We start from the raw sequence: 15465 nt of genomic DNA, 5'->3' as shown, positions 1-15465 counted from the left end.
GTGGCTCATGAGAGAGGAAGAGTGTTTCCTGCCCAGGAGATAAATAATCTAGACCAATCTGCAAGTTATTGTCATGTTTTTTGCAGGTTCCCTTATTAATTTCTCTACTCATAAAGCTCGGCTGGATTAATATTTATGTCAAGTCACCACACACAGCCTTGTCCTCCCCAGCAGACTCTGTAACCTTGAAGCTTTCGCTGCTTCCTGCAGCCAAGCTCCTTGGAACAGAGCAGGGGGAGACTCTGGGCTTCACTGTCCCAGGATGCAGGCAGCGATGGGCATCATGCAGAGAGGATCTGCTCCCCTGTTATCTTCTCAGGTACATTCAGAAGAATGACTGATGCGAGGAAGGAATTGCTGCTGTCAGCATTGCAGAGCCCAGCAAAGCTGTAATCTCTCCTTCCAGAGCCTCACCTCTCATCAAGATCTGCCTGCCACACTGGCATTCCCTCACCTCTCTGCTTTCCACATTCAGTCCCCTGCTTCTCCTCCCCCCGAACTGTCACTGTCTGAACTGTCCAGTGAACCCTGAGTTATCCAGTGCCTCTTGTTCTTAAAATACGTATTGAAACTGGGTGGCTACTTAGGTACTTGTGTATTCACTTAATACTCTGAAGCACAGTTGCAAGGGGACTTCCTTACAGAAGCACTAAAGGGATCTCCTTTCAGTTCTCGAAACAGCCCTGCTTACCCATCAGCACAGGCCTTCTTGACGCACCCAAGATCTGGATGTCCAAGCGAAAAAGCACTTTATAGTCCAGCTATGAACATAGCCCTTCTGTCAGCAGCCTGAATTCAGCAAAGAGTAATTGGGGAAAATTTAGTCACTGTAAAGGCTGAAGCAAAACAACAGGAACATTCAGTCTCTGTCAAAACTATCTTTGTGGGACAAAGCAGATGTTAGGCCAATGTTCATTAGAGAGGAAGTGAGACTGCTTTTGTGCCTGCCTACTGCAGGGAAAGCTGGGGACCTGTCTTTGGGCTTAGACAGATTCACCTAAGGAAAATGTTTCCAGTGTTACTGAGTGCTGAGATGCAGACAGTAGGGATCCCTAATCTGCCTTTGACAGGAAAGCTGGGAGGGTATGGCCTGGAGCTGGACTGCTGTGTGGATTGCTCTTCTGTTCTTTAGCCTCTTCCTCAAAGTACCTGAAACTGCTCGAGACACACCGCCAGGTGAGAGGAGCCCTCAGCCTGGCCTTTCATGGCTACTCCTTTGGATCTGGGCTCTTTTACTGTGCAGGTTGGTGTTCTGAACATCCTCCAAATGAATGTGTGCAGGGAATTGGGTGCAGAGATCCTACCTGGGGTCCTGGATACAGCATAATCACATCAGCCTGGCTCCGTGCCCTTGCTGTTAGCCCCCCTTCAGCCCTCCTTTAAGCAGAGCTGATTAACCCTAGCCCTGCACTATAACAAAGCTGTATTCAGCCTTGTGGCTCCAGGATTGGATAAGCCAGTGGGCCAACACAGCACAGAAACATGAAGATAACCAGCGTCAGCATGGAGTTGGGCAAAGACATCCATTTTTGCCGCACTTACTCTCCCACTAAGCTAGGAAATTTCATGTTCATTACCAGTCTGAACAGGATTTGAAGTGACTTCCCCAGGATGATTGGTCACCGATGTCTGTAGGTTCTCAGGGGTCATTCCCAGATTCCTAGAGTTCAGAGGAGTTATGTGGAAGTCCACTTCTGAGCTGCTGTCAGTTCTGGATGTCAGGGAAGCTGCAAAGCTCCCTTACTCTTGTAGTGATGTGTATGAAGGAGAGGGAAAGGTGTGCAGCACTGCAGAAATTAAACATGTCTGGAACATTTAATGAACTGGAAAATTCAATCAAACTTGCTAATTGGGAAAAGTTTGGAGAGCCTTGCTTTATCCTGCTCTGACAGCACTAGTTGTGTATTACCTCAGCCTATGAAGAGATGGCTTCAGACCTGTCATGTCCCATGTCACTGTCAAAACATTTGGGGTTGATAACAAGGCTTATAAATGATGGGCTTCATGGACTCTGCCTGCAATGAAGCGCCTGCGATGTGCCTTGGGCTTGGGCTCTCAGCACTGCCTGCAGGTAGCTGTTTCTGGGATCAGGAACAAGTTTTCTGGATAGTTTGCAGTGCAGAGGCAATAAGTGGGAGGAGCAAGGTTTGGATGCAGCTTAACAGGAAGGGTCCAGCTTCCTAAAGCTTACTAAGACTGGATGGAATAGAAACGGGTGCCCCATCCCCACCTTCTCTCCCCACATGTGACAAGTCCAAGGAGGCTGCCAGAAAATTGCAACCTGATGTAAGTTGGGTCTCCTTTGAGTTGGGATTTGGACAAAATATCCCCCAGAGGTCCCTTCAAACTGCTGCAGTTCAAAGTCTGTAACAGCTTTATTCAGTGGGAACGGCTGGCTCAGGAAGGTACATCCAGTGCTGCAAGGCAGCTGTCCTTTTAGATACCCCAGCCACCTCAAGAGTATTTGTAAGAAATAAGTATTGAGGTGGTAGATCATTGATTCCTTCAGTTCAGCTCAACCAACACATCAGCCATTCGTGTCAGTTGTTTTGAGCTGCTTTTCATGAGAGGCTCCTCGGTTGGTTATAAAATGGAAATGTGTCACTAAAAGAAGCCCCATTTTGGAGCTGTAAAACATGCCTTGAAGCAGAGATTTCAGTTCCCAGCTGTGGAATGTGTCCATCGTAGAAGCAGCAGTGCCTGCATGGAGTGCATGGCTGAGATTGAGTGCAGAGGCGCATATGGTTCCCTCACCACTCTCAGACAAGGGGAGGAAGGAGGCAGTAACTTTGCAGTGTGTTTGTAGCACATCTTTACAGAAGGGGAAGTAAAGCTGCCACGTAGATTGCCTTCTGCCAGCAGGTTTACATTAGAGATAGGTCTTGATTTGCAGTACCGGAGATACTGTGATTATAGCTGGGCTTTTGACATCTTCTTTCTGAGAGTGGAAGCCTCTGTTCTTTGTTCTGTTCTTCGCACACCATCAATGCCAGCCTGTTCTGAGCAGTGTGCTTGTGCACACACGTGGAAAGGGCTCTTGCCTCAGCAGTTCTTTGTATCCCAATGTGGGATACAACAAACTTCATTATCAGTTTTGAAATTCGCTTTGGCACTTGAAGTGTAAGTAAATAACGGTCTAGGTTAAAACGGACATTATCAGCTTCCCTGCTGAGCCATCCTGGCAAAAGTCTGCTCCCAGCAATGCTGATTTTAAACTGCAGAGACTCACTGGCCCCTTTTCCCCATCTCCAACTTTGATGGCAGATTTTACCTCATCTCTTTCATTCTGCTCTGATGATGAAAATAACGCTGAGCTCTTTTTCCCCCTCAAACCTCCAGTTAAGTGGCTCCAGTCACAAGACCTGACACCTCCAGTATGCGCTATGAGTTTCATAGTGTTTCATGAATAATAAAAGATGCATTGAGGAGGTCCAAAAGGTCCCTGTGCTGGACTTACGCTGGTATGTGACCTCTCAAACCCAATGAGGCATTCTCTTCAGCTGGAGCCAGTCAAGGAAAACAGGCTGTTTCTGTAGCCATGATGTACAGGTTTGTGCATAATACGTTCGTCACCGCACCACCTTCCTTCAGGCTGAGCACTTGTAAGAGCAGACAAAAGGGACCTTGCCCACAACATTAAGTGCAAAGAGATTCGTCCTAAAACTCTTGGATCTGCTCTCCTAGACCCCCTGAAGGTAGCAGCCATTTCCATTGCTGGCAGCGGTGGGTGATGCACACTCAGTGCTGTGCTAATAGCACCATCTCCTTTGTGTTCCGTGGCTTGTGCTGCAGCCGCTGCAGCAGTGCTGCTGATGGGTGAAGTAAACAACTGTTCCATCAGCCCATCATTGACCAAGCTCAGTCTGTCGACATCTCACAGCCCAGAAATGAAGCATAATCCTTGCCTAAATAGGTGCTGATTAACAGCAAGGAGAGGCAGCTCTGGCAGCTGATCATTGCAGTCATCCTCAATGGAGTGAATGTTGGATGGAAAAAAGCTCCAGGAATTTTCTGCTGGTGTCTGTGGTCTTTGGAAGACAGCAAGAGGTAAATAGCCTGATTCTAGGTAAGGTAGTTTCTGAAGGTTACCACTGCAGTAAGGGTAAAGCTGTTCCATGTTTTTCAGCATGTAACATGCCATGGTACAAAGAATAACGTGGTCTTTGGACTCAGAGCCAGGAGCTCAGAGCCAGGACATGCTGTCGAGCTTCTTGCAGAGTGCAGGTAGCTGTGGTAGATTCTAAAGCTGAAGAGTACATGGCTGTAGGTTTAAATTTAAGTCATTAATCTGAAGCCAAATAGCACTGATAAAGTTTGGTGCTGTGCTAGGTCTGGTCTGAGTTGTTCTGGTTGAAATAACCACCCATTCCTATACAATGGAGTACAATTTGGCTGTACCCAACTCTGAGCCTCCCAGCTCAACCCAGACTCCCCTCGTGCAGGCATCCTAGATGTCTTTCCTCTTACTAGTTCACTTAGAGTTTCCTTTGGGCCTCCAAGTGAAGGAATCCAGATCCTGCTTCAGCCTCGTCCCTTGCTGCCTGGGGCCTGGAGGGTGCAGAATGCACAGCATATGCCTGACTACAGTTCCTCTCAATCACTTTCCTGTTCCTATGGAACAGACAACCCTGAGCACATTTAATTTGGTTGGAAAACAGCAGGACAGTGCCCACAGGCATGTGTGTAGAGCCAGTGGCATTCATAACTGTTGGCAGACTCTGGATAAACTGACATAACCTGCATGAGATACAGTTTTCAGGAAGAGTGTAATTAGATGAGCAAGGACTGACACTAAATAATGCTGCAAGTGTGGAGATGCGTAAAGGGGAACCAACAAAGATCACACCAGCAGTGCTGGCATGAGTTTGTGTTACAGAATTCCACTGTTCTTCATAGAACCATAGAATCCCAGAGACTGGTTTGGATTGGAAAGGACCTTAAACCTCCTCCAGTTCCAGCTCCCTGCCACGGGCAGGGATACCTTCCACTAGAGCAGCTTGCTCCAAGCCCCTGTGTCCAACCTGGCCTTGAACACTGCCAGGGATGGGGCAGCCACAGCTTCTCTGGGCACCCTGGGCCAGCGCCTCAGCACCCTCACAGGGAAGAGCTTCTGCCTTAGATCTGACCTGGAATGTCTAACCTGCTTCAGTTTGAACCCATCACCCCTTGTCCTGTAGTTACAGTACATGATGAAAAGTCCCTCTCTGGCATCTTTGTAGCCTTTTTCAGATACTGGAAGCTGCTCTGAGGTCTCCACGCAGCTTCTGTTCTCCAGGCTGAACAGCCCCAGTGTTTTCAGCCTTTCTTTCTATGAGAGGTACTCCAGCCCCTTTTCATCCTCGTGGCCTCCTCTGGACTTGCTTCAACTGCTCCATGTTGTTTTTATGTAAAGGACAGCGTTGCTGCACGCAGTGCTGCAAATGGGGTCTCACGAGGGCAGAGGAGCAGGATCCCCTCTCTGAGCTGCTGCTCACTCTCTGCCAGTGCAACCCAGCACACAAAGGGGTTCTGGGCTCAAGTGCACGCTGAAGCCGGGTCATGATCAGCTTCTTGTCAACCAGCACCGCTCATTCCTGGAGCTATTTGACTCCATGACAGTGTGTGTCTTGATCATTTTGAGGAAGATGGAGACGTGGTTGTAGAACAAATCCTGAGGGTGGGGATATGAATGACTTAAAAGACAAAAAGGAACTCAGCATTCCTTTGTTTCTAATGATTACTGCATGCTGTGTAGCTGCACTGGTTTAATCCTCATCTTAGGTCAGAGAAAATAAAAACAAAGATGGAACTGTGGCCTGTCAGGGCACTTTGACTGGTGATGGTCATGACTTGATCTTTACCCCTGTGAAGCACTAATCCATTGCAAGGGCCACAGCGTTGTACCTCATGGGTGCTGATGTGGATCTTAATCCAATATCTCTGGATATATGTTACCAGCACTCAAGGTACAGTCAGTGCATTATCATTCTTCACTTCATGGAAAATGCATTACTCAGCTGGAGCATCTTTCTTCTTACACAAGTGCATCTCTGTTGACTTCCTTGCAGTCCAGACAGGGAGACTGTGAATGAAGTTAAACTCTCCCACAGAGGTTTCAGCCTGTTTCTGGAAGGATGCAAGCAGTGCAACAGCTCTGTATAACAAATGTGTATTTATTGCTGTGTAGATGGAGACGAGCATCCCAGGTGCCTTCCCTGCAGTGGGTTACATGTGTGCCCATGTCAGCGTCTGTGAGCCTGTGCAACTGTGTTTGAATTAACTGAGATGCAAAAACGGATATCAGTGTTTCTCTGGAGACCTGAAGAGTGATGTGTATGGACCAAGAGAGGGCTCAAAGAGGTGTTGGGGTGGGAGCAGCTCTCCTTAGATGCAGGGCCATTTTCATAATCAAAAGTAAAGCAAGGAAATAGTCAAAGTCTTTTTGCCAGTGATTTATTAGAGAGAGGAGGATTCATGATAGAGATTGAAGGCAGGGAAGACGTTAAAGCTATTTAGTTCCCTTTGGACTGTGAGTGATCTGAGCTTTGGTTGAAGGGGAGGGGAGTGGGGAGACAACTAAGGAAAGTAGGCAGCTGTGGAAGGAAAAATACTCAGGCAAATGGTTTCCCTTTGATATATTAATACTTCCTTTAAGGGCTTATTTCAGGTAAAACAGACTTAAGAAAATGACCTAGGATTTAAATGGACTCAATTGTCTTCAGAGAGATTGAAATAATTCCTAAATGAGTCTTTTTAGTTGAACACAGGGAGGCCACTAATCTCTGCGGTTCCTCGGAGCAGAGCTCACACTGGTGACACGGAGGCAAGTGGGAAGATGGAACAAACAAGTTCAAGGGGAAAGGAGACAAGAGGCGGGTGTCAGGTTAAGCAACGTCTGAAGGTTCTCAAAGGGCTGCCACCTCAGGGGGTATGAAGTGGGCTTAGAAGGTGCCAGATCTTCAGGGGATCAAGGAAGGCCTGTAAATTCAGGGTTGTCAGGCTGACCCCCATGTACTGCTGATGTTCACCACACGATTATCCTTCCCCCTTTGCTTTGTAGCACCACTGAGTGTTGCTGATGGCCTCAGGATAGATCTCCTTTAGAGCTTAAGCTGAGAAGACACATGCAGAGCCCACTGCACTTTGAACCCTCCCTCACACAGGTTTAATGGCCTTTTGGTTAGTAGCTCTGAATGCTCCACACTGCTCCACCAGTGGCCTTCAGCAGCACAAGGGAAAGGAGAAAACGCCACATGACTGTAGTTTATTAATGTAGAGAGACTCTATCTCTGCACAAGGGAGAGTGAAGAGCTCACAGAACTCCCCAGCTGCCATGGGTGAGAGGAGGTGGCACTAGCAAAGACAGGAGAGCCAAGATGTGAACCTCTTGTTAATGATGACAGAGAATTATAGTTTCTTACTTCACTTCTTCCTCTTACAACCGTGTTCTTCATTTATAATCAGAAGCAGAAGCTTTTTTTTCCCTGGTGAAGTAAATTTGGTCTGGTTTTACTCCGAGTCTTATCGAGGGACAGTGATTCTAGGAGAATCTGACAAGCCCTAGAGACTTGCAGAGCAGTTATTTATTGCTCTTCATTGCAAAGCAATAAATCCACGTACAATAGTGAATAAGCAGTGTCTGAGTGGCCCCATCCAACCTGTGCTAGTGAATCTGAGAAGCTTGGGGGGATTTGTCCTGAGAAACAAAGGTCAGTTGAAGATGATGGCAAGTACTCATGGTAGGGGGAAGAGGGGCACCAGGCAAGCATCTTGTGACCTGGTCAGTGGTCCCCTTCGAGACGTTGGGCTAAAACTGAGAGTATAAGGTAATAGTTTTGATAAATAATTTAGCCAACAAAACCACAGCGTTAAAACAAGCCCAACTGTTTGCAGCTTGAGAATCAATTGAACAAGCCCAAGTCAGCAGAAGCTAGTGTAATGATTCCTCTTTCCATAGTGAGTGTCCTGTGTGTCCTGTGTCCAATTTGCCAGGTCTCATGCATGTCTCAGATGCTGCTAATGTGTCTCCAGTGGCAGTAGACAAGCCATGTTTAAAAAGAAGGCAAGAAACCTGGAAGAGGGCCTGTAGGGACAGGCCAAGGGGAATGGCTTTAACCTGCCCGAGGGGAGACTGAGATGAGCTCTTAGGCAGAAGCTCTTCCCTGTGAGGGTGCTGAGGCGCTGGCCCAGGGTGCCCAGAGAAGCTGTGGCTGCCCCATCCCTGGCAGTGTTCAAGGCCAGGTTGGACACAGGGGCTTGGAGCAAGCTGCTCTAGTGGAAGGTGTCCCTGCCTGTGGCAGGGGTTGGAGCTGGAAGGCTTTGAGGCCCCTTGCAACCCAAACCAGGCTGGGATTCTATGGTTCTATGTTTGTTTGAGCCAAGACTTTAAACTTTCAGCATTTAAGAGCATAACCCACAAAACTGTAACAGGGCTCATACCAGCACATTGTCCGCATGGGACATGGTGGTTCCTGCTCCCTTTATCTCCCTTGTTCATGACTGCAGCCTCCATGCAGCACCCAGTATCCTGCCAGTCCCTGCAGAGCTTCAGCAATCCAAGCAATGAAGTGCCATATTCATTGCCAATTCTGTGCCTGGCTGCAGCACCCGAGGTGGTGACTCGCTTGACTTTGCTCATGCTGTAGTGATGATGAATATTTACAGTCAGCTCCTCTGCTGCTAGCTCCAGACACAAAGCTCTGGAGATGCCAGGAAACCCCGAGTGTCTCCTCGACCACCTTGGCTTCTCAGAGTAATTCCTTCTCCTCTCTGGTGCAGATGAAGTTGTTAGCATGCAAGGCAGCACCAGCACAGGCTGTGCTGGGAGCAGAGTGACACGGTGTGTGCCGGGGAGAGCTGCAATGAGCACACGTTCAGTAATTAGGCTCTTCAGCACAAGCTGCAGTAAAGGGTCATTCAGGGACAGGTTTCTTGGGGGCAAGAGGGGAAAGAGGGATGGCAGAAGGGGAGCATGGTCCTTTTGTCAGCATTATTCAGTGTGGTACACGCTCAGGATCATGTTCTTTAGTGCAGACCAGTGGGAGGGAGCATAACCATTGCAATGCACACACCTTGTCTCTGCAGCACCTTCAAGGCAAGTGCCTTCAAGCCATTTACAGTCCCATGCCCTTAAGGAAGTGTTATTTATTCATAGAAAGCACCATTCATCCCCAAATACTGCCCTGGCATCACTCATAGTGAGCCCTTCTATTCCCCTCTAAGTGACATGATGGAAATGCAAACCATTAGGTAAAAATAAGGACAGGTTAGACAGCAGAAGTGCATGGGGCAGTAGAGACCCCAGAAAGGTGAAGAGAATGTGGGGCCCAGGGTGGGGAGGCAAAGGTTCCATCATACGTGGCAGCCAAGAACACAGAGGAGAGAGAAAGCAGACCACGGGTATTGCAGCTTCAACTGAGTAAACTCAGCATCCGAGTCTGTGTGTGTCCTGCAGTTTTGTCTGTGGCTGTGAACATCCCAGGCTGAGCCATGTATGGCCCCTGGTGCAGTGGGTTCCTGTGCTTGGCTGGGGCCTTAAGGGGCTTCACATCACTTACTCCTCCAGAGCCAAGCCACCAGGTCACTGGCCACCATTCCACTGTGTGCTGTGGAAAAGCCTTCTGCTGAGGACACCTTGTACTTCCCTTTTCTGATTGTGCACAAGGGTTTTACAGTCTTTGCTCAGCAAAATTTGCTGCGAGGAGATTCCCAGCTGAGCACTTCCTTCTTACCAGTTTTTGCAGTGTCTGAAGGGGAGGACAGGCCCTGGGCTGCTCAGCACCCAGGGAATGAGGAGCTGCCCCTGCAGTGTAACTGTCTGAGAGTAAGTTTAAAGGTTAAAATATGGTACAGCCATTTGAGGAAAATAACAAGGATATAACAAAGATGCCTGCACTCTCCCCACACAGTTGCTCTCTCCTGCACCAGATTGTCTGCCCAGGTCTGGCTTGACATGAAGGGAGCAGGTATGGGTATGCTCTAGTTTGTGCTTGTCCATGAGTGGGCACCGTTGTTGCATGTGCTGGTAACTCCTCCTCTTCCCCTCTTCTTTGTACAGTACAAACAAGTGGAGCAGTACATGTCCTTCCACAAGCTCCCTGCAGACATGCGGCAACGCATCCATGACTACTATGAGCACCGCTACCAGGGGAAGATGTTTGATGAGGAGAGCATCCTGGGAGAGCTGAGTGAGCCCCTCCGGGAGGTAAGGAGGTAGCACTGAATGGGCAATACATGTTCCTGTCCCTTTTGGCAGCTGGGGAGTTCCCAGTGTGCAGTGTTCTGTCCCAGTGCTTTGCAGAGGACACCACCAGTGATGGGAGTGGTGGGAGGCCAGCTTTCCCATTAGCATTGGCTCTGGGAGTGCTCTATGTGGCTGACCAGCCATAAAGGCCCTGTTTCACTTGAGATTGTGTCTGTTCCTGTGCTGTGCTTACCTTTCTGGGAGATCAAGACCAAGAAGAACAGGGTCGTCTTGGGTATGTCTCTGTGGGAGACAGTTTCACTCAGAAGGAATGACTGTCCTATCCATTGGTGTATGTCTGGTATTCCCTTGATTTGGTCATGGCAGAAGTCACTGCTGTGGAGAGAGAAACCCAGGCCTTTGGTGTTTGCACGACTCCTGCCTGAGTCTGTTAAAGGCTGCAGCACAAGTGATGGCTGACATAAAGGGTGCAGTGTGCAGGCTGTGTTACCCACCCAACACGTGAACAGGTACATCTTGTCAACTTTTGAGGCTATGGTGATACCTGGCAACATCATCCCCTTTCCCAAAGTGCCCCTGCAGAAGAACACTCTGGAAAGTGTTATTACCTCACACCCCTGGAAGCCCTTTTCCCTCCCCAGACAAACATGCATCACTGCTTCCAACTTGTGCTCCCTAATCTGTATCTCATGTATTTATATAAGCCTCTGTGCAGTGTGGTGGCCTCATCTGTAGCAGCACATAGAGTCCAAAGAAGGAGGAACCTTCCAGCATGGCCCACACTGCATTTACAGAAACCCCCTTCCCTCACTGAAGCCAGGCAATGCAGGTTCTCCCTAGTTTGTGCCTCCAATATATTATCCACCAGCACTAGAATAGGTTTTCCTTTTGTCTTCCTCTCCCCAGTAAAGCACCTCCATAGGAGAAAGAAGAGCGGAGGACCTACCAGCCTTAGTTTAAAACTAGTTCAGTCAAAGTCTTAAAGAGCAACCCTGAAAAGAACCCCAGTGAGGAGCAGACAGATGCTTCCCAGCCCTCCTTCTTCCTGCCCCAGTCATCCAGATGCCTCTTCCCTGCTTGGCTGGGGAGCCCAGTGCTGAGGTGATTAACTCAGTATCACTTTCTGCCGCTTTCCAAGTCTGAGCTGGCACAGAGCAGCTCCTGTGCAGTGGAAAGTGCTGTCACCCCCTGGGAGTGACAGCGAGCCACAGGAGGAGGCACAGTCCCTGTCTGCTCTGGACAGCTGAACAGCTCAACTGGCTTTCCTTCACCAGAGGCTGATGATCCATCCATGCCCAGTGACCTGTAGGCACCTCTCCCTCCCCTCTCTTCACCCTGTCCCCATCTACCCCTGAGCTCCTTGGCACATTTCTGCTGTTCAGCATCTCTTTGACAAGCAAGGGCAACACAGACCGTAGGGCTGCCAAGGTGAGTTATAACATTCTCCCAGAAAGGAGCCCTGGGCTTTTTCACCCAGCATTTCACCCGTGCTCTGCACCTCTCTCCCAGCCCAAGGTTTCCTGCAGAAGGAGGTTTACTGTGCATGTCTGGGAGGTTGGGGTTTTTATCCCTGGTCAGAGAGAAAGCATATGAATGCAAGCAGTGAGGCATGAAGCTGTCAGCCTCAGCTTGCACTGTATGTGCTCTGAGCATCCAGAACCTGTTCCAGCCCGCACTAGAGGAGCCAAAGTAAGGAAACAGCATTCCCCCCTTACTTTATAGTGTACAGTTCAAGTGGGGAAGCTTCATCATTTATTAGATGTAGACTAAATACATGTGTTTTTTCTTTCCCAACTTTTCTCCCCTTCCCTCCCTTCCCCTCTCTTTCTTTCTCTCCTGCATCACATCACGCTCAGGAAATCATAAACTTCAACTGCAGGAAGCTGGTGGCTTCTATGCCCCTCTTTGCCAATGCAGATCCCAACTTTGTGACATCAATGTTGACCAAGCTGCGGTTCGAGGTGTTTCAGCCAGGAGATTACATCATCCGGGAGGGCACCATTGGCAAGAAGATGTACTTCATCCAGCACGGGGTGGTGAGCGTCCTCACCAAAGGCAACAAGGAGACCAAGCTGGCAGATGGCTCCTACTTTGGAGGTGCATGTCAGTCAATCGTCATTACACAGCAATACCCACTGTTATTGCTCATGTGCTCCTTAGCTTGTCCTGGGTGCACTGGGGTGGCAGCACGTGGAACTGCTTCCCCAGGCTCCTTCTCCTCCACCCTCTGTTCATCTCAACTGTGTGGCAGCTTCCTGGTATAGGAAGTGGTGTAATGGGAAGTGAGTGGGACTCATGGGCAGTTCAGGAGTATAGATAATAAGTGGCAAAATGGAGAAGGGAAACTTGGCTCTTGTGGGTTCATTTCTTTTTGCCCTAAGCACACTGACAGATCTGTGAAACTGAGAACCTATAGGAAAAAAATGGAGCATTCTCCAAGTGCATTCCTACCGTTTTCTAGTCCTGCTGTCTGGCATCTATCATATGAGGTACAGGATAAACATGCAGGAAAACAACATAGTCCATCTTCCAGCCTGTGGCTCGGCAAAGTGTTGTGGTCAGCAGGCAGGGGTAATCTGTCAGCAGCAGAGCTTGGTAACAGGGGAACTGGCATGAGGTCAGGAAAGCCTGTAAAAGAAGATTGGAGATAGTGCTCTTATGAGCAACACAGAGAAATCCATCCTGTCAGAGCCCCATGGAGACCTCGCTGAGCCCCTGACAGGCAGCTCTCTGGTAGATGCATGTCTCAGTACACACACTGAATGCCCCAGAATTAATGGCTTACTGAGAGGGGGCAGGAGGTAACCTGCTTTTCCTTCCCTTCTCTAAAGCCTTTTCTCTATTAAAAAATCCCTATCATGCATTTCCTACACTCACACACTCAGTTCCTGTGAAACAACCTGTCTGCATCTACCTGGAGTGCAAGGACTCTGCATGTTCCTAACAAATCAGGTCAGTTTGCTGGGGTTTGGAGTTCCAGGGTTGGAGACAATGCTTTGGGATAGACCCAGAATGAATCCTTAGCATGGTGGTGTGGCTTGACACCCAGCATGCAGCACAGAGGAGAGTGTTGTCAGTCTCTAAGACACACCATCTGTCTTCAGGTGTCTGCCTTAGATGCCCGCACTCTGTGTGTAATCAGTGGAAAAGCAGGACACAGGAGCTCTCTGCTGAGTGCATTAGGAGTGTCTGTGTCAAAGTCAGACAAGGGCTTTCTGTTCTGTAATAAGCTGAGCACCCTTCTAAGAGTAGGGTGACTGCAGGGTAAATAAACCAATAGTTAGTAGGTGCCACTAACTTGTCTTTTCCTGACAATCTGTAACCTTGTGTCATATCATACAATCACAGCCTGGTTTAGGTTGGAAAGGTCCTTAAAGCTCACCCAGTCCCAACCCCTGCCACAGGCAGGGACACCTTCCACTAGAGCAGCTTGCTCCAAGCCCCTGTGTCCAACCTGGCCTTGAACACTGCCAGGGATGGGGCAGCCACAGCTTCTCTGGGCACCCTGTGTCAGCGCCTCAGCACCCTCACAGGGAACAGCTTCTGCCTAAGAGCTCATCTCAGTCTCCCCTCTGGCAGGTTAAAGCCATTCCCCTTGGCCTGTCCCTACAGGCCCTTGTCCCAAGCCTCTCTCCAGGTTTCCTGCAGCTCCTTTAGGCACTGGAGCTGCTCTCAGGTCTCCCCTTCAGGAGCCTTCTCTTGTCCAGTCTGACCCAGCCCAGCTCTCTCAGCCTGGCTCCAGAGCAGAGCTGCTCCAGCCCTCGCAGCATCTCCATGGCCTCCTCTGGCCTCGCTCCAGCAGCTCCACATCCCTCTTGTGCTGCTGCCCCAGAGCTGGATCAGGGCTGCAGGGGGGGTCTCCCCGGAGCCCAGCAGAGGGGCAGGATCCCCTCCATGACCTGATGCTCACACTCTGGGGGTGCAGCCCAGCCCACAGGGAGTTCTGGGCTCAAGCACACACTGAAGCTGGGTCATCGGGAGTTTCTGCCAACCAACACTCCCAAGTCCTTCTTCTCAGAGCTGCTCCCTCCAGATTCCCCCAGCCTGGGTTTGTGCTGGGGATTGCCCCAACCAGTGCAGGACCTTGCAGATATCTGCAAAAATCTTTGAAAAAACAAATGTTCTGGTGTTGGGATCAGAATTATGCCCAGGCATCAAGCCACAGTCAGCAAAGAGCCTTTACTACAAATCCAGAGAGAGAACTATCTTTAGCAAGAGCACAGCTTCATCTTCTCCTCCCAGTGCCCATGGGGAGCTGCAGAAGGACAGCTTCTCCAGTCTGAATGCCCAAATGATATCTTTGATAATCCACCATCCCAAAACTTGCCTGGCTAATGAGATCAGCAGAATCACGGAGCTGTGTTTTGGTAGCAGCTGCCACAACTGAGCCCGCTGGTACTGTAAACTGTTACTGCACATGCAGAATGTTACCCCTGCTGATGTTCTTAGGGGGAGAGGAGGAAGAGTCCAGCTCAAGAGGAGACAGGGTGGCAGGCAAAGTGGTGATGCCCATCCCCATGTCCTCAGGCTGGCTCTTTCCTTGCAGAAATCTGCCTGCTGACGCGGGGCCGGCGCACGGCCAGCGTGCGAGCAGACACCTACTGCCGCCTCTACTCCCTCTCCGTGGACAACTTCAACGAGGTGCTGGAGGAGTACCCCATGATGCGGCGAGCGTTCGAGACAGTGGCTCTGGACAGGCTGGACAGAATCGGTGAGTAGAAGGTGTGGGGGGGTCTCCTTCCTGTTGCCTGCTGCTCTGGCAGCCCATCTCCAGCCTTTGTCCTTAGATCCTTTGATGGAGTTGGGAACTGAAGGAGGTCATAGAATCATAGAATGGTTTGGGATGAAAGGAGTTTAAGGTCATCTAGTTCCAGCCCCATTGCCATGGGCAAGGATACCTCACTCTAGACTATGTGACCCAAGGTGCTGTCCAACCTGTCTCTCTGTGCCTGACTTCAGCTCCTACCAGGAGCCCCGTTCACAATCAGTTAAGTCCGCATTCTTCTCTCTCGTTGTTCCTTACACGTAAACATTTTTGCCAGTCTCTGCTTCCATTCATTTCCAAGATCAGTGTGAGGCCATGAGGGCCATGCTGGTTAATTCACTAGAGTTTGAGTTTCAGCTTAAAATCTGTAAACACACAATCAATAAAACCCTCCCCCCAAGCCCAAAGCAAACACAAGTAACCAAATAGTATTAATGCCTTGTTGCAGCACAGTGACCCCCACCTTGTCCAATGGGAGACATAATGTCTTCTGCAAGCACCCCTGTCTAACTAGGGA

The 15465-nt window shown here is 49.4% G+C and overlaps 1 protein-coding gene across 1 annotated transcript in view; it reads left to right on the top strand.

Moving 5' to 3' along the window:
- HCN4 (hyperpolarization activated cyclic nucleotide gated potassium channel 4) overlaps nt 1-15465 on the top strand; it is a gene marked incomplete at its 3' end in the record, with an annotated part of 99857 nt that overhangs the window by 71255 nt on the left and 13137 nt on the right. Inside the window, exons 5-7 of the mRNA XM_080625970.1 lie at nt 10037-10183; nt 12040-12280; nt 14730-14894. Of these exons, the coding sequence (XP_080482096.1) occupies nt 10037-10183; nt 12040-12280; nt 14730-14894 (553 nt within the window). The remainder of the gene's footprint in view (nt 1-10036; nt 10184-12039; nt 12281-14729; nt 14895-15465) is intronic.

This window comes from Psittacula echo (assembly GCF_963264785.1).
Source record: "Psittacula echo genome assembly, chromosome: 10".
NCBI lineage: Eukaryota > Metazoa > Chordata > Aves > Psittaciformes > Psittacidae > Psittacula > Psittacula echo.
This window is presented reverse-complemented; position numbering and strand designations above follow the sequence as displayed.